The 18996-nt window shown below is 46.0% G+C and overlaps 1 protein-coding gene across 4 annotated transcripts in view; it reads left to right on the plus strand.

Annotated features, from left to right (window-relative positions):
* The window catches only part of PASD1 (PAS domain containing repressor 1), a 104875-nt gene extending 102952 nt beyond the window's left edge, over positions 1–1923 (plus strand). For 3 of the 4 annotated variants that reach the window (XM_058712905.1, XM_058712907.1, XM_058712906.1), the window contains one exon: positions 1208–1923. In XM_058712905.1, coding sequence (XP_058568888.1) covers positions 1208–1363 — 156 coding nt within the window. In that variant the 3' untranslated portion in view covers positions 1364–1923. The remainder of the gene's footprint in view (positions 1–1207) is intronic. The other variant, XM_058712908.1, reaches the window with a different exon arrangement.
* Positions 1924–18996: the final 17073 nt, after the last annotated feature.

Raw genomic sequence — 18996 nt, forward strand, 5'->3', positions numbered from 1 at the left:
TTGGGACCATAAATTCTCAATATGACTAAAAGCACTTATAAAGGTGTTTTGATTCTGGATTTAGAAACCTTGATGGAGTCTAACCTCTGATTTTTAAAACTATCAAGAACAAGAAGAGGAAAAAAACAGTAGACCAAGGCAGGATGAGGGAGTTTGGTTATTTTAAATGGCTAAAGTGTGATTATTTTCACATACACACCTGGACCAACTGGACTGCCAGTCCTCAGAAAATTTGATCCATGAGAGGGACTTCTCATGCAAAGAGACCAGATGCTCAGTGGACCCTGTAGTTGAGTTACCAAGCCAGACTCTGGTTAAACCCTTAATCATGTCTGCTTTTGAGGCACTGTCATCTGGATGGGTCCTTAGAAGCAGAGCTGAGACAAAGCTGAACAGGTATCCCAGGGAAGTGGAGAAGGGAGGACCCCTGGGAGGTTGTTGGGAGAATGCAGTGGAATGGCCAAGGGCAGGACCATGTGGGAGCTTCCTTGTCCACAAGACTTCAGGGGCTCCCCACACCCTGCCTTGACTCATTTCCACTGTCCTCTGGGTACTCCCTGTCCCCAAGTCCCAAGCATATCCATCTTTCTTCCCATAGCCCAGCCCTGTTCTGTCTGTTCTTCTGTATTCTCTTCCACCCCTTTGGTTGCACTTCTTTAAATCTTACGTCACCCTCAAAACCCAACCCAAGGGATCCTTCCTCCTTGAACAGAAAAGGCTCCCCCAGCCTACTCTTTGTAATACCACTTTTGTGTCTGCCCCTCGTCCCCACTATACAACTTGGAGTGGGTTGTTGTTACCTTTACCATCACATTGTTCAAGTGGGCCAAGTACCTCACTGGTAAGTGAGGCTTAGCAATGAAGTTACTTAGTCTGAGCAGAGTAATAGCAAGGTCCAAGGGTAAGGGCAGGAAGAGACCTTCCAAGCCTTCAGCTAGCCATGACTGGCAGAGAAGCTAGGCTAGGGAGGGCCAGACACAGAACTCAGTAGCCTTAGGCATTAAGACAACTTTGGGAGAGCCCAGTGCTACTTTTGCTGGTCTTTCAGGCAAGATGCTGTTGAAACATGAGAGTGGAGAGGAACCCCGTTTTCCCCAGCTGCACTTTCTAGCAGCACCTTGTAGGCGTGTGTTCCAAAGAGATATTTCTCAGTAGCTTGCTGACTTGAACTAAAGGGAGCTTCTCACCTTGTCCCCCTTTTTCTTAGCAGGTGCCAGCTACTGAAGTAGGAAGCCAGGGATCTCCAGATTCAGAGGCTTTCCAGGACCATGATGAATTAACACCAGGCCAAATCAACTATTTCATGTCTGCAGAACAGTCCAGCTTGGATGAACACCAGTGGGATTTTCATACTGAACCTTGAGAGAAGAGGGACAGACAGACCAATGAGGCCTGCATGGCCAGGGGAACTCCAAAGCTTACAGAATCCCCTGGAGTAGGGGTTGAAGAATGGGGTGGGTACTTTCTTTTCTTTCTTGATAAGTTCTGTTTGGGATTGTTGAGCACAACCTGTTTCTTGGAAGTTGTGTTTCAGCAGCATCCTGTGATCCCTAGTGTGCTAATATGTGACAGTAGCCAGGCCACAGCAGGAGACCACTGTCCTCACCTACCCTGCTTGACCTTACACACACCTATTCTACCATGGGCAGGCATGTTGCAGAGGCTGCAAGTTAGAATACCTTTTTTCTGCCAAGAAACATTTTCCAGCATGGTGTGCAATCTAGTAAGAATCTGTTCTGTCTTAAGCCACAAGCCAAAGCCTTGGCCTTGATGACCAGGCCCTGCATCTCCTCCACAGTCATGTTTGGGAAACCCAAGGGAATGGCATTCCAACTGTGGGAAGCTGCAATCAGATTAACACAGGCGCTTTGTACTGAAATAATCACAGTTCCAATGCTTAATAAAAATTGTCTTTCGTTGCAACTCTGTGAACTTATGACTAATTTTTGGAACCTAAAAATGGTACTGACTTAATTGGTACCAGGATCCTGGTACCAGGCTCATTTCTTAGAGTTGGGTCCCTCATGTATGCTTCGGCTCCCTGCCACATTTGCCAAGGCTGATGGCTCGCTCATTGATGCCAAGGGCATCCACAGGCCCACCAGGCCGAAAACAGTGGGCGTAGAGGTTACCCATTGCATGTAGCCCATGCTCTGCTTCACCTCTGGATGCTCTGCATGCATGTTCCTTCTATCTTGACTATAGCTTTTCTTCCAGAGATGACACCTTGGAGGAAAAGTGATTTGTTCACTGGTCAAACACCAAGGAGAGCATGTTCCCAGCTGTCTGCACAGAAGATGAGAGGAGAGGGGAGGGGGCACTTGTATAACCTTATCAGAAGTCATCCTGAGCCTTTAATATCTGTCTTAAGATAATGAGTCATTGCTGGAATAAGGCAAAGGAAACCCTCAGTCTTCAGTGACAAGTTAAAGGGGGCGCATGAGGCCTCACATCCATAGGAAACCTGATCTCTACCAGGGTGGTATGGACTGAATGTATCCCCCTCAAATTCATATATTAACCCCCTACCCTCTCCCAAAGTGATAGTATTTGAAGGTGGTGCCCTTGGGAGGCACTTAGGTTCAGATGAGGTCATAAGATTGGGACCCCCATAATGGGAGTAATGCCTTTGTAAGAAGGAAACAATCAGCAAAACTAAAAGGCAACCGACAGAATGGGAGAAGATATTTGCAAATGACGTATCAGATAAAGGGTTAGTATCCAAAATCTATAAAAAACTTCTCAAACTCAACACCCAAAAAACAAATAATCCAGTGAAGAAATGGGCAAAAGACATGAATAGACACTTCTCCAAAGAACACATCCAGATGGCCAACCGACACATGAAAAAATGCTCAACTTCACTCATCATCAGGGAAATACAAATCAAAACCACAATGAGATACCACCTCACACCTGTCAAAATGGCTAACATTGACAACTCAGGCAACAACAGATGTTGGCAAGGATGCGGAGAAAGAGGATCTCTTTTGCATTGTTGGTGGCAATGCAAGCTGGTGCAGCCACTCTGGAAAACAGCATGGAGGTTCCTCAAAAAACTAAAAATAGAACTACCCTACGACCCAGCAATCACACTACTAGGCATTTATCCAAGGGATACAGGTGTGCTGTTTCGAAAGGACACATGCACCCCCATGTTTATAGCAGCACTATCAACAATAGCCAAAGTATGGGAAGAGCCCAAATGTCCATTGATGGATGGCATGGATAAAGAAGATGTGGTAGGGGCGCCTGGGTGGCGCAGTTGGTTAAGCGTCCGACTTCAGCCAGGTCACGATCTCGCGGTCCGTGAGTTCGAGCCCCGCGTCGGGCTCTGGGCTGATGGCTCGGAGCTTGGAGCCTGTTTCCGATTCTGTGTCTCCCTCTCTCTCTGACCCTCCCCTGTTCATGCTCTGTCTCTCTCTGTCCCAAAAATAAATAAAAAACGTTGAAAAAAAAATTTAAAAAGAAGATGTGGTATATATATACAATGGAGTATTACTTGGCGATCAAAAAGAATGAAATCTTGCCATTTGCAACTACTTGAATGGAACTGGAGGGCATTATGCTAAGTGAAATTAGTCAGTCAGAGAAAGACAAAAAGCATATGACTTCACTCATATGAAGACTTTAAGAGACAAAACAGATGAACATAAGGGAAGGGAAACAAAAATAATATAAAAACAGGGAGGGGGGACAAAACAGAAGAGACTCATAAATATGGAGAACAAACTGAGGGTTACTGGAGGGGTTGTGGAAGGGGAGATGGGCTAAATGGGTAAGGGGCATTAAGGAATCTACTCCTGAAATCGTTGTTGCACTATATGCTAATTTGAATGTAAATTTAAAATAATAAAAAATTAAAAGAAAAGAAGAAGAGACACAGAGAGCTTGCTCCCTCTCACCTTGTGTGCATAAGGAAGAGGTCATATCAGTACAGAGCAAGATGGTGGCTACCTATAAGTGAAGAGAAGAGGTATCAGAATAAAATACCTTCCTGGGGTGCTTGGGTGGCTCAGTCAGTTGGGTGTCTGACTTCAGCTCAGGTCATGATCTCGCAGTTCATGAATTCAAGCCCCACATTAGGCTCTGTTCTGACAGCTTGGAGCCTGGACCCTGTTTCAGATTCTCTGTCTCCCTCTCCCTCTACCCTCCCCTGCCCACTCTCAAAAATAAACAAACATTAAAAAAAAAAAAAACCTATCTTGCTGGAACCTTCATTTTGGACTTTCAGCCTTCAGAATGGTGAAAAATAGAGATCTGTTGTTGAAGCCCCCCATCTGTAGTATTTTGTTATGGCAGCCTATGCTGACCAAGACATGGGGGCTGTTTGCTTTTTGGCATATCCTTTTGTAGCCATTGGGAAGAAGCAGCTGAAGGCTCACTCACTTGTCAGTCACTCCTTAGCCCATTGTGTTCAGCAAATGCAGAATGTTTCCAAGAACCAGTTCTCTTGGGCTGCCCAGCAAAGAGAGAAACTGAGCTCGGGCATTCTTGATATCCTGTTTGACTTTAGATAGGCAGAGTTAGAAGTAACTGGCACTCTGAGGTGTTGGCAGGTACTCTGTTGTCTGCCTCCTCCATTGACAGTTGCTTCTCTTGGTCAGGGAGCCACCCTCCCCATCCTGTCACACAGTACAGGAAGGACTGTACATGTACAAACCAGGCCATGCTTGTTAGAGTGAGGAGAGATTGCAAGGGAGCAAGAGGCACTTCTCTCCTGGTGTGCAGAGTGGCCCGGGCTCAGAGGTCAAGAGCTGCCTTGTAGAGCATGTGTGGGTGGGGGGTGGCATTTGGCTCCTCCATAGCCTCCTTCAAGCTACTCAGTCAGCTGGTAGCATTCTAACCATGGGAGAAGCTTGGTGCCTACTGTGCAGTAGCAGTAGTTCCCATAGCTGGACCTGTAGTTTCCAACAGGAAGAAAGTTTGGTCCTGCCCCGTTTCTCTGTTTACATGGTCAGGCAGGCCCTAAATGGTGCACTCCCATGAGATGCAACTGAGGCCCTGTTCTGCTTGGGACAGTCACTTAAACTCTCTGTGCCTTAGTTTCTCCACCTGAAAAATAGGAAAGAGGAAGAGATGATGCTTTTCCTTCCTAGTTCTCAGGGCAGATAAGGATAAATGGAATTACAGAGCTGGAAGAGGCTTTGGGAAAGGCACTGTAGAAGTGAAGGAGGCTGGAGGCATTTGTTTGGGGTTATTGTTTGAATTTAGTGTTTAGAGTATGCCTAGGCCAGGATTTGTCTGACCCAGCCCAATTTATTCAGGCTTCAGTAAACCCCCCCTGGATTTCGGACAAGAACTCTGAACAGGGAAGGTTTGTGGTCATCTAAGGCTGTGCCTCAATCAACTGCTTAGCTCCTGGTTCAGCCCCAGGGCTAGGTTGCCAGAGGGTTAGAGGGGCAGGTTGCCTGGGTCCACTCTTTCCTGGAGATCCCCACAGGAATAACTGCAAGGACACGACATTTTAGAGTGCTACAGGGGCCAAATTCCTGGAACCAGTGCTCACATGCAGGATTGTCCAGTTGTCATTTTGTTCTGTGTATTACTGAAGTCAAACCATGGTGAATGAGTTCTCTACACCTCTCCAGCAGTTTCAGGCCCAGTGTCTGCTCCAAGGCATTCCTGCTTCTCCTGGACTTGGCTTTAACTGGAGTCAGCTGGTACTTATCTTTTGGCATATTTTCCCAGGCATGAGAGCTAATTTCCCCAGATCCAGATGGTCTCCTGAAGATTGTAGCCAGGGAAAAAGCTGTCCGCTCTCAGGCTTTGGAGGGGGCAGGGCTGGCCAGGGCAGAAGAGGGCAGGACAGCACAAGGGCAAGGAGTGACTGGTATTCCTTTAGCAACAATAGAATCAGAAACAAGTGAGTATTACATGCACTCTGTGTCATGAACTAAGGGGTGGGGACTGTACCAGCCTTGCCAAGGGCAGGACAGAAATTTAGCTAAGGCTTGGGTCAAGAGGAGTGGTCACAGCACAAGCTTCTAAGGCCATGACTCAAACTGGAAATAGCTATGGTCATCTTCATGGTCTGTGCTAAACTAAACTGCTCCAGGAACCTCTGGGGACTTTGCAACCCACAGCACAAAGTTTCACCAGAGAAATCTTCCAATGGAGGCCACACCTGGAACTGCTCCATCCCCTTCCCTCCGGCCCCACATGATGCATATGAGCCACCTTGTCTTCTCTCCCAGGCTCTTCTTGGGTGTGGGAAAGAGAGCAAGGGGAGATGAGCTGTTTCTCCAGCTGCCCAAGGGCAGGCAGGTCCCAGTGAAAGGTTAGAAGGAAGAATCCAAAGGCAAAGCAGGCCTTGCTGTCAGGATACCCAGCCTCAGCTGCCTGGCTTTCCAGCCTGGGTGGCTTCCAAGAGGCAGCAGCATTCAGCCTTGGCCCCTGAGCACAGTGGCCCATACTGTACTCACTGGCTGGGATACAAGGGCTGCATGTTCTCAGAATTTCCTGGCCTTGATGTGTACCTCTGCTGGGATAGCTGTGGCCTCCTCCCTCACCCCAGTTGCCTGAACAGTAGATCCAGGAGCTGTAGGCCCTGGCTGTCATTCTCACAACACAGCCATCAACAGTCCCAAGATTCAAAGCAGGCAGCTTTCAGCAATGGTGACAGGAAAGTGGCCCCTGGCTGAGACTACTGTCACCGTACCATGACCCTACAAGACTTGATGGTGGCTCAGTGTGGATTTGTTTACCTTTCCAGCATGAAGCCACATTTGCTTCCCTTGTGTGGGAAAGCATAGGAGTTGCATTTGTCTGTGGGTTAGTGGGCCAGGGGACACTGGAAGAACACAGCTGAAGCACCCCAGCTGCCACACATGGCAGAGCTTCCAGACACAGCTGCCATGACCCCCACATCAGTTCATTCCCAGGTGGGCACAATAGCCTCCTCACTGAGCAGACTCAGTCCAGACATAATAGAATAATCCACATACAGACTTAACAGGTCAATATTCATGTGTTTTCTGTGGCATCAAAAATTTATAAATGTTCCTGTTCCTGAATGCTTTTGATGAAGAAAGTAGACCATTCACATGAATAGCATAGTACTGTCTGATGCCCTCTGTAGCATCTCCAGTGTTCCAAGTATTCTGATGACAATGATGGTGAAGGTAGTGAATGAGAGTGAAAGAACATTCTTGTGTGAAAATGTTGTACATATCTGCCAAAATCACTGGGAAGAAAAGGGTGAGGGAGAAAGATTGTGCAGAGGGGAGGAGGGTAAGGTAAGCATGGGACCTTAGAACTGCAGCTTCTCCCACCGGAGACCAGAATTTGCAGTCTCAGGAGACAGCACACCAGATCCCATTCCCAGCTCTCAAAATGGGCTACCACAACTATAATGAAAGCCCTCTGCTTTATACTAGATCCAGTTACATGTTTCATAGGGGATATTAAATAATTGAGATGTGTTGTTTTCATGGGTAAGCAAAACAATGTTGAATGGTTCTCCATTGCTTATGAAACAAAATCCAAGTTCTCAGCCTGGTATAGTCTGGCTTCACTCTTTTTCCACAGCTTTGTGTCCTTTATTGCTTCACATACTCTGCCCCCAGCCTCACTGAACCATCATGTTTGACACAAGCCCTGCTCTTTCTACCCTCATGTATTTGACACTATTCCATATACCTGGCGTGTCCTTCCCTCCCATCTCTGTATTTCCAACCCTTGCTCATGATTCAGAGCTTAGCCAGGAAGCCCTTGTCTATTCCATGTCCCCTTCGACCCCTGCCTGTGTCTCACTTGGAGCATTTGTCTTTGTTCAGCTCCCACTGCACCTGTGGCATTGCCCCTTCTAGACTGAGTTACAGCAGGCAGAGATCAGAGCAGGTGTTTTTGGCCCCTAGAATATCATGCCTTATAGACTGAACCTTCCCTGTGTTCCAGTGAACATCTTGGTGACTTAAGTCCCTAGCAGTTACCTGGAAAATTTTTCCTAAAAATCCCAGCTACTTGAGGCAGGAGCATCAGGTGGGAAGTCAAGCTGGTGAGGCCCTCAAACCTTGTTGGGCAACTTCCCAGCAGCCAAAATGTAACCCATTCCCCTAGCCATGGGCCCCAAAAGAGCCTTCCTCCTCCATTCACCTATTTAGTGCAGGTATATATGCTCATAAGCTTCTCAATGTTGGCCAATCAATTTGTAGCCCTTCCTCAGGGAGAGACTCAGAGATGAGGATGTGCAGAACATGCTGGAGTGCCCTTTAGAGGAGGTAGTGTCCTGACCCCTGAGTTGCCACTTTCCTATTGGACTGGAGGGAGGCTGGTGCTTAGTAGATGAGAAAACTGGGTAGAAGTTGAGGTGGCAAGTGTCCCTGGTAGCGGCTCTAGTGAACCCCTGCAAATGGCTCTGTGGCACACAAAAGGCAGGAACACTGCAGGGAGATGGGGGTGGGGGGTGGGCGGGGAGCAAGGGGAATTGGCAGTGACAACTGAATGCCAAGAGGCCCAAAACTTCCAGAGCCATGGATGTTTCCTGCCTAGATGGAGGCCTTGACCCTGAAGGTCAAAGGGTAATTAACCACATGGTCACCTTGTAGATGAAACAAAACCCACAACCCTGCAGAATCAAAACATGTCAAAGGCATGGAGGCAAAGGTCAACAGACAGGACAGACAAATTGCAGTATTTATAATCATGTGTTCAAGTGTTTGTGTAATCTATTTACAGCTTTAGCCCACCAGCTTGTGGGGAAGGTAGGTGGGAGAGGGGCTAGAAGTTCAGCTGAATTGGGGTGTGACTTTAGCTGGGAACCAGGTTAAGGGGGAATTTACACCCAGAACCTTGGAGCAAGTGATCTTCTAGGAAGGGCAGACTGCATGTTTATTATTTTTTTTTATTTTTTATTTTTTAATATATGAAATTTACTGTCAAATTGGTTTCCATACAACACCCAGTGCTCATCCCAAAAGGTGCCCTCCTCAATACCCATCACCCACCCTGCCCTCCCTCCCACCCCCCATCAACCCTCAGTTTGTTCTCAGCAGACTGCATGTTTAGAGGGGTGTTGTGGACAGCAAGTGACCTGGGAAGGAGGTGGGGCCACCTAGTTTAGTGCTGTTCCTGTATTCTCTTCCCCTCAGCTGCCTACGGACAAGGCGCCCCAGTTTCCATATAGTATATGGTGCTGAGGAAAGCAAGACATTGAACTTTTATCTTAGATGTCTACCTTCTATCCACTCACATGCTCTGAAACTTTGGGCAGATCACTTGACCTTCCTGTGCCTGTGCTGACTCTCTGGAACATGAGGGCAAAGATAAGAGACCTGTTCCAGAGTGGGGGCTAGACATAAGAGCCCTCATGGATGAAGGAAAGAATGAATGAATGAGCAAACACATGTCAATCTGCCCCCTGCCAGTCTGGCTCCCATGCTGGTTCTCAGTGCTAATGAAGACACAGAGGGGTACCTGGTCCCTGAGAGGATCAACATATTGCAGATACTTGCTGCATTCACACCCCCTCTCCTCTTGGTTCAACTGGGTCCTCTTTCTTGGTCCTTTCTGCTCAGCTTACAAGCATTCCCAGGACAGTGTCCACTCCAAGCCACCCTTCAACCTTTCAGACCCACTTTCTCTTTGATGACTGCACTTTCCCCTTCAACCCCCTGGCCCCCACCTGGGAAACGATCCGTGACTCCAAAACATCAATAGCCTATCCCTGCTCTCCCTGCTGGCCTCTAGTCCTGTAAATCCCACTGCACACTGCACACTAAACATCTCCCCATGAGTGTCCCCTAGACACTTCAAGTCAACACAACCAAAAACAATCTCTCAGGGAACTTACACCTTTATCCTCTCAGCCACTCAAATTACTCGTCAGACATTGGTCTTGACTTCTCTCTTTCCCCAGTATATCCTCTTGGGCATAATTTTCTGTTTCCTCCACTGACACACAGTATGGGCAGGGAAAGTGTGAATGAATGAGGTAGTGATGAATAAACAGATGGCTAGATGGTCTACATGGTCTCATATAGGTATCAGGGAAGATCTGTTGTGCAATGGGCTGTCTCCTTTCCAGCAGAGCTTTTCCAGGCTCCTGCTTGGTCACAAACACATTTTCAGGTTCTGGACACTTAGCTCTAGGGGTCCTCTAGATTGGGACCAGCCTATGAGGCTACATACCATGGTACCAGCCTCAAGAAGAAGGTTTGATGGCTCTTTAGGGGAGCGCATAGGCTGGGCTTCTTGGTGTCAGCTTCCCATACCTTATGGTGCCCAAGAACATTCAGAGTCTGTTCCTGTGGTTTCTCAAGCCTGGGCCATTGGACAGAGCCCAGACATGGGCCAGGAGTACAGGACTTATATGAATGAAGGATGTTTCCCTTATCTGTGTCTTGGAGCTCTTGGTTTCTTCTGTTCCTGCCCTACACACCCCACCAGCAGCTACCTGGTGGTACCAACAGTAGGCTCCAGGTTGGTAGGCAGCACCATTCACGCCCATGCATGAGGGAAGCTTAGAGCAGGCAGAAGGGTCACTGGAGTTCTGGCCACAGGCCCCCAAACTTGAGGCGGGCCTTGGTTGGACTCATTTCTTGTCGTCTCTTGCCCCCTGGCGTATAGTTGCAGTATTGCAGCTCTCCAGTGGCCTCCCTTGTGACCAAATCCACTAACATTTCCTGAACACCTACTTCAGGACCAGACCCTATGCCCAGCAAAACTCTATTCTCAAGACTTCGTTCCAGCCCTTAGCAACCTTGTATCTCCCACTTCTCTACTGTCCAAGTGCCTTCAAACCCATGGTCCATCATGTAGTCATTCCTATCCTTTCTTTCCTTTGTCACAATCGCTGACAAATCTCCAACTTTGCATGAACCCTACTATTTGTCTTCTGTGTGCCTGCACTTAAGCTTCTCTGTGTCTCTAGACAGAATTACACAAGCTGGCAGATTGTGCAGTACTATAGATGTACAGTCTCCAGCTGCATCCAAGCACACTTCAATGCTCAGAAGGACATCCATGTTTTGTGTTTGCCAATCCGATTCTCAGAAAGGTGACTTGCTCTCTCAAAGTCCTCAGGTCTTCCCACTTCACTCTTTTCCTCAAGCTAAAATGATGGAAATAGCCTTTCTCCTTTAATAAGGGTGACGCCTTCTCTGCATTCTGAATGCCATCCCTTCCCATGTGACTCTGTCTCTGCATCATCAGATTACCCCTCTTTACTTGACCATCACCATGCTGTAATATTTCCTGTCTTGAACAAAACTCACCCCTTAACTTCCACATCCCTCCCCAGAAAGTACCACATTTCTCTGCTCCCTTTCCAAGCACTTGTCTATAGGTACTATCTCCACTTCCCCTCTCCCCCAGTGTATTATCAACATGCTCAGATCCAGCTTCAGCCCCTACCATTGAAATAGCTCTTACCATGTTTGCCTATGAACTCCATGTTGTCAAATTAGCTCTGCACTTCTATGCCCTACTGTTGTTACTTTGGCTGTCAGCAATATTGACCCACTGGACAACCTATTTTTTCTGTTAACATGCCCTTCTCTAAGATGGTATGATACCTCTCTTCTGTTGCCTGCATCTCTTACTTCACTGGTTGTTCCTTCTCACTCTCCTTTGCTGGTTCTTCTGCCTGACTTCTAAATACTAGAGGGCACAGAACTTTGATTTTAAGTTTTTCTCTACCTCCTTCCATGCCCTAGGTGATCACATCCAGTCCCATAGGTTTAAGTCACACACACACACACACACACACACACAAAACACTCTACCTTCCTTTACTGAATGAGACCCATATAAGCAACTTCCTAATTTATATCTCAAAACTTAGATACCGAATTGTCATTTCCAGTTTAATATGCCCCAAACAAAACCTTTGAGATCTTACAAGCCTGCCCCATAGTCTTCCTCATTCACCTAAGTCTTTTTTTTTAATATATGAAATTTATTGTCAAATTGGTTTCCATACAACACCCAGTGCTCATCCCAAAAGGTGCCCTCCTCAATACCCATCACCCACCCTCCCCTCCCTCCCACCCCCCATCAACCTTCAGTTTGTTCTCAGTTTTTAACAGTCTCTTATGCTTTGGCTCTCTCCCACTCTAACCTCTTTTTTTTTCTTCCCCTCCCCCATGGGTTTCTGTTAAGTTTCTCAGGATCCACATAAGAGTGAAACCATATGGTATCTGTCTTTCTCTGTATGGCTTATTTCACTTAGCATCACACTCTCCAGTTCCATCCACGTTGCTACAAAAGGCCATATTTCATTCTTTCTCATTGCCACGTAGTATTCCATTGTGTATATAAACCACAATTTCTTTATCCATTCATCAGTTGATGGACATTTAGGCTCTTTCCATAATTTGGCTATTGTTGAGAGTGCTGCTATCAACATTGGGGTACAAGTGCCCCTATGCATCAGTACTCCTGTATCCCTTGGGTAAATTCCTAGCAGTGCTATTGCTGGGTCATAGGGTAGGTCTATTTTTAATTTTCTGAGGAACCTCCACACTGCTTTCCAGAGCGGCTGCACCAATTTGCATTCCCACCAACAGTGCAAGAGGGTTCCCGTTTCTCCACATCCTCTCCAGCATCTATAGTCTCCTGATTTCTTCATTTTGGCCATTCTGACTGGCGTGAGGTGATATCTGAGTGTGGTTTTGATTTGTATTTCCCTGATAAGGAGCGACGTTGAACATCTTTTCATGTGCCTATTGGCCATCCGGATGTCTTCTTTAGAGAAGCGTCTATTCATGTTTTCTGCCCATTTCTTCACTTTCACCTAAGTCTTTAAGCCATAAATCTAGTGTATGGATTGAATTGAGTCCCCCAAACATTCATATGGTGAAACCCTAACCACCCGGTATTTCACAATGTGACCTTATTTGGAAATAGGGTCATTGAAGATGTTATTAATCCAGATAAGGTCATACGGGAGTGGGGAAGGTCCCTAACACAATAAAACTGCTATCTTTATGAAAAGGGGACATTTGGACACAGGTGTTCACACAAAGATAGTCCCATGTGGACATAAAGGTAGAGATTGGGGGGATACTTCTATACTTCAAGTAAGGCCAAAAGTTTTCATCAAATCACCAGAAGCTAGCTGTGGGGAACACATTCTCTCTCACAGCCTCAGAAGAAACCAATCATGCCAACATCTTGATCTCGTACTTCTAGCTTCCAGAACTATGAGGCAATACATTTCTCTTGTATGAGCCACTGTTGTTGAATGAATTACATCCCCCCAAATTCATGTGTTGGAAGTCTAAACCCCAATGTGACTGTATTTGAGGAGATGGCTTTTAGGGAATTAAGGTTAAATGAAGTCAGAAGGGTGGGGAATCTAGTCCAATAGGACTGGTATAATTATAAGAAGAAGAACACCAGAGATTCCTCTCTTACTGTGTGCACACAGAGGAATGGCCATGCGAGGACACAGTGAAAAGGTAGCCATGTGCAAGTCAAGAAGAGGGCCCTCACCAAGAACCACATTTGAAGCACACTGATCTTGGACTGATAGCCTGCAGGGCTGTGAGAAATAGATATGTGTTGTTGAAGCCCCACCCCATTGTATGGCATTTTGTTATGGCAGCCCCAGTTTGTGGCACTCGAACCAACCAATGGACTCAGGGTCACTCTGAACTACTTCCATTTTCCAAATGCTGCACATCCACCCAATATACGTATCTTGTTTGGTCTACCTCCAAAATTGATCTGGAATCCATCTACTGCTCTCTGCCGCTAAGGCTCCCACCATCATCTCACACAGTACATAACACTTTTGCTTTCTAAGCAGGCAACTATAGAATTTACCAATAATGATACATTTTTGCAATGTGTAATTTCCAATATCTATGACTTTTGTTTCTTATTCTAATCTTAGCACACTGTTTCAACTAAAATCCCCTCTCTTGTTATAAACTCTCATAACAATGCAAATCACCTCAACTTCTACTCATATACTATTTTGTTGAATAAATAAGTAAATAGACCTACCCATATTGAATAAATAATAATTTAGCTTCTGCCCTCACCTCTGAACTATATCGCAAAGTGGGGCACAGACTGATTTCCCACTCTCTCCAGAGTCCGGGGAATAGGGTGGAAATGGAAGACATACTCTAAAGGAAGCAAGTAGTGGTTTGTTAGGTAGAGGTAAAAATGATGGAGAGATCATTCTGAGCTGGAAGTGCAATGTTCACACAAGCTTCTACTGGGTCTCACCTCCAAATGGATGTCACCATTTAGAGAAGATAGCGAGGAGGGTGGACATTACAAGGAAAGGAAACATCCACGGCAAAGGCTTGGGAGACATGAGTGCTATAACCCCACCTCACTCTATGAGCTCCCACCCCTTCTAGGCTTCTGGATTTACGTTTTTCTCTAACTGCAAAGCCATAAAAAAAGAGATAAAATGTATGAGGTATCTTTCAGATCCGTGTGTGGATGGGGCTTTCTATGTTTAAAAAAGATAGAAGGAAATGCAAAGGAAAAACAAAATAATAGATTTATCTACATTAAAATAATAAATGTCTGTATGCCAAAAAGATAAGCAACAGGAAGGGGCAAGCAAGAGTGTAAATATGTGCTATAAATCAGTGTACCTAATGTGCAAAGAACATATGTGAATCAATAAGAAAAACACTAAGTTTGCAGCAGAGGAGTAAGAGCATAGATAATTCACAGAAAAGGAGTTTCATTGCTAGGGACCCATAAGTCTACTTTTAAGAAAGTCTCACATGAGGACATAGTGAAAATAGAGGCTGGGTAGAATCTGTCTGTAATCCATATCACCCCTGATTTACAAGAGAAATTCAGTGGTTATATATGGAGTTTATGCTGAAAAATGATAATGAAAATGAAATAATGAAAAATGAAGAATTTTGGGGGTGGAAAAGGCCTTTTCAAGCATGAAACAACAAAGGGAGAAAATGGTCAAATGCCAAAGATGTGTGTACCACCGAGACCATACCAGCATTGCTTACAGTGGAAAAGAGAGCCGTAGGAGTAGGAAGCAGGAGAGAAGTCAGAAATAAGGACATATTGGTTCAGTCCTACTCTGTGTTTCAGTGACAGGGAGAGCTACCCATAAGATCACGAGATCTTGTTAGGGAAAAAGAACTCACAATTCCTTTTTGTGTGTTTGAAAGAAAATACATATGTGGAAGAAAACATCAGAGAGATAGATTCCAAATACTGAAGTGATTCTCACCAGGTGGCAGGATTAGGGGTGATTTTAACTTTCTATCTTATGTAAGTATGTTTTGCTGTAATATTATAATAATGTGCATGCTATGGCTTTCATAATTAGATTTTAAAAAGGAAATAAAAAACGTCTTTACATCGTATGAACTAAATGATGTAAAATTGGATTTGTGGAGTGAAAAACAGGAAGGCAATATACACAAATTTTAATAATGATTTTACTGGCTAGTGGGATTTCTAAAATTGCCACAATGGGAGCATATTTTATGATCAGAATTGAAAAAAGTATAATTCCTGGGCTGTGTGGAAAGGAGATTAGAAAAGGAGGAAGGAGTCTGGACTACAATCATGTAGGGGAGGCAGGCAGGCTGCAAGGAAACATGAATGAATCAGAAAAATGGCAGGGAGTGGCAGGTGCTCTGAAGGAAAACACCCCAGGACTAAGAAGTAACTGTAGGAGGGATGAGAAGAGGGAGAGTGATCTTCTCTTCTGATCTTCTCTTCTGCCACTCCTCCACACTGATCTCCCTTCCTCATGTCCCAAGTTTCACAATGATTAGTTGACAGGCGATACATGAGGCATGTGCTCTGGCACTTAGAAGCCAATTCCATACTTCAGCAAGGTACTGGTTTAGTTGGCGCTGTCCCCAAAGGTGGAGAAAGGGCACACTGGAAACTCTCATCCCTCACTGGAACCAGGGAAGTGGATGAGAAACTCCCTCAGGGCAGCCTTGCACCAGGCAGAAAGATGAGGAAGGGTCTTGCAGCCTCACAAAACCACCCATCTTTCAATGCTCCTGGGAGGATCATGGGGCCTTCCACCAAGACTTGAGTCAGGCTGCAGTTGAACTTTGCCTACCTTGCCTGTGTGGAGATGTGCAATATTGCCAAAATGCCATGGTTGAGCTCTTCCCTGGTGCTCCTTGCTCCTCAGAGATGTGAAAACACACTCTTGCCTCGGGGCCTTTGCATTTGCTGTTCTTGTTTCCAGAATACTCTGCTATCTGTACAGCTCTCTGTATTTTAAATGCTGCTCAAATCTTACTAATCAGTGAGTTCTTCCTCAACCAGCCAATTGAAAATTGCAATTACCTTCACCCCCTAGCCATTCCCATCCCCCCTTTCTGCTTTGTTTTTCTCCATAGGCTTTACCACAATCCGACATGCCAAGAGGAACATTTTTTTTTTTACATTTCACTTACATTTCAGCTTTTGAAATCAAGATGACCGTCATTTACAATGCTGCCAGCCAAGCACCAATCAAAAGTGCCAACATAAAAACTTGAACAGTACATGTCGGTGTTTGAGAAGAAATCCCTGAGACAATAGGGACTCACTTCTTTCAATTCTAGGAACCAGTTGCTATGGCACAGGGTGGAGAGTGGTGCCTGACGTGGTAAATCAAATGAGATCAGTTACATTTCCTAAGCAGGAGTCCAAAGTGGACTAGCCCCTGGGAATTGCAAAGCATGACTTAGGGCCTGCAGGCTTAAAAAAATACATTCTTTAAAGAAAGGACTCCTGAGAGGGAGGGAGGGAAGATGGCGGCATAGGAGGACCCTGGGCTCATCGTGCGTCCTGCTTATCACTTAGATTCCACCTACACCTGCCTAAAGAACCCAGAAAACACCAGAGGATTAGCAGAACGGAGTCTCCGGAGCCAAGCACGGACGAGAGGCCCACGGAAGAGGGTAGGAAGGGCGGCGAGGTGGTGCGCGCTCCACGGACTGGCGGGAGGGAGCCGGGGCGGAGGGGCAGCCTGCCGGCCAACCAGAGCCCCCAAGTCTGGCTGTCAAAAGCGGAGGGGCCGGACAGAGTGTGTTCCGACAGCAAGCGCGACTTAGCATCTGGGAGGTCATAAGTTGACAGCTCTGCTCGGAAAGCAGGAAGGCTGGAGGACAAAGGGAGGGAGAGCTGCTGAGCCCCCGGAGGACAGAGCTATTTGGCGGGGAACAAAGGTGCTCACCAGCGCCATCTCCCTCACCCATCCCCCAGCCAAAATCCCAAAGGGAACCAGATCCTGCCAGAGAACTTGCTGGCTCCACGAAAACACCCAACTCTGTGCTTCTGCAGAGCCAAACCTCTGGCAGCGGATCTGACTCCCTCCCGCTGCCACAGGGCCCCTCCTGAAGTGGATCACCTAAGGAGAAGCGAGCTAAGCCTGCCCCTCCTGCCCCCGTGCACCTTGCCGACCCACCCCAGCTAATACGCCAGATCCCCAGCACCACAAGCCTGGCAGTGTGCAAGTAGCCCAGACGGGCCACGCCACCCCACAGTGAATCCCGCCCCTAGGAGAGGGGAAGAGAAGGCACACACCAGTCTGACTGTGGCCCCAGCGGTGGGCTGGGGGCAGACATCAGGTCGGACTGTGGCCCCGCCCACCAACTCCAGTTATACACCACAGCACAGGGGAAGTGCCCTGCAGGTCCTCACCGCTCCAGGGACTATCCAAAATGACCAAACGGAAGAATTCCCCTCAGAAGAATCTCCAGGAAATAACAACAGCTAATGAACTGATCAAAAAGGATTTAAATAATATAACAGAAAGTGAATTTAGAATAATAGTCATAAAATTAATCGCTGGGCTTGAAAACAGTATAGAGGACAGCAGAGAATCTCTTGCCACAGAGATCAAGGGACTAAGGAACAGTCACGAGGAGCTGAAAAGCGCTTTAAACGAAATGCAAAACAAAATGGAAACACGACGGCTCAGATTGAAGAGGCAGAGGAGAGAATAGGTGAACTAGAAGATAAAGTTATGGAAAAAGAGGAAGCTGAGAGAAAGAGAGATAAAAAAATCCAGGAGTATGAAGGGAAAATTAGAGAACTAAGGGATACACTAAAAAGAAATAATATACGCATAATTGGTATCCCAGAGGAGGAAGAGAGAGGGAAAGGTGCTGAAGGGGTACTTGAAGAAATTATAGCTGAGAACTTCCCTGAACTGGGGAAGGAAAAAGGCATTGAAATCCAAGAGGCACAGAGAACTCCCTTCAGACGTAACTTGAATCGATCTTCTGCACGACATATCATAGTGAAACTGGCAAAATACAAGGATAAAGAGAAAATTCTGAAAGCAGCAAGGGATAAACGTGCCCTCACATATAAAGGGAGACCTATAAGACCCGTGACTGATCTCTCTTTTGAAACTTGGCAGGCCAGAAAGGATTGGCACGATATCTTCAGTGTGCTAAACAGAAAAAATATGCAGCCGAGAATCCTTTATCCAGCAAGTCTGTCATTTAGAATAGAAGGAGAGATAAAGGTCTTCCCAAACAAACAAAAACTGAAGGAATTTGTCACCACGAAACCAGCCCTACAAGAGATCCTGAGGGAGATCCTGTGAGACAAAGTACCAGAGACATCACTACAAGCATAAAACATACAGACATGACAATGACTCTAAACCCGTATCTTTCTATAATAACACTGAATGTAAATGGATTAAATGCGCCAACCAAAAGACATAGGGTATCAGAATGGATAAAAACACAAGACCCATCTATTTGCTGTCTACAAGAGACTCATTTTAGATCTGAGGACACCTTTAGATTGAGAGTGAGGGGATGGAGAGCTATTTGTCATGCTACTGGAAGCCAAAAGAAAGCTGGAGTAGCCATACTTATATCAGACAAACTAGACTTTAAATTAAAGGCTGTAACAAGAGATGAAGAAGGGCATTATATAATAATTACAGGGTCTATCCATCAGGAAGAGCTAACAATTATAAATGTCTATGCGCCGAATACCGGAGCCCCCAAATATATAAAACAATTACTCACAAACATAAGCAACCTTATTGATAAGAATGTGGTCATTGCAGGGGACTTTAAC

The sequence above is a fragment of the Neofelis nebulosa genome, chromosome X (genome assembly GCF_028018385.1).
Source record: "Neofelis nebulosa isolate mNeoNeb1 chromosome X, mNeoNeb1.pri, whole genome shotgun sequence".
NCBI lineage: Eukaryota > Metazoa > Chordata > Mammalia > Carnivora > Felidae > Neofelis > Neofelis nebulosa.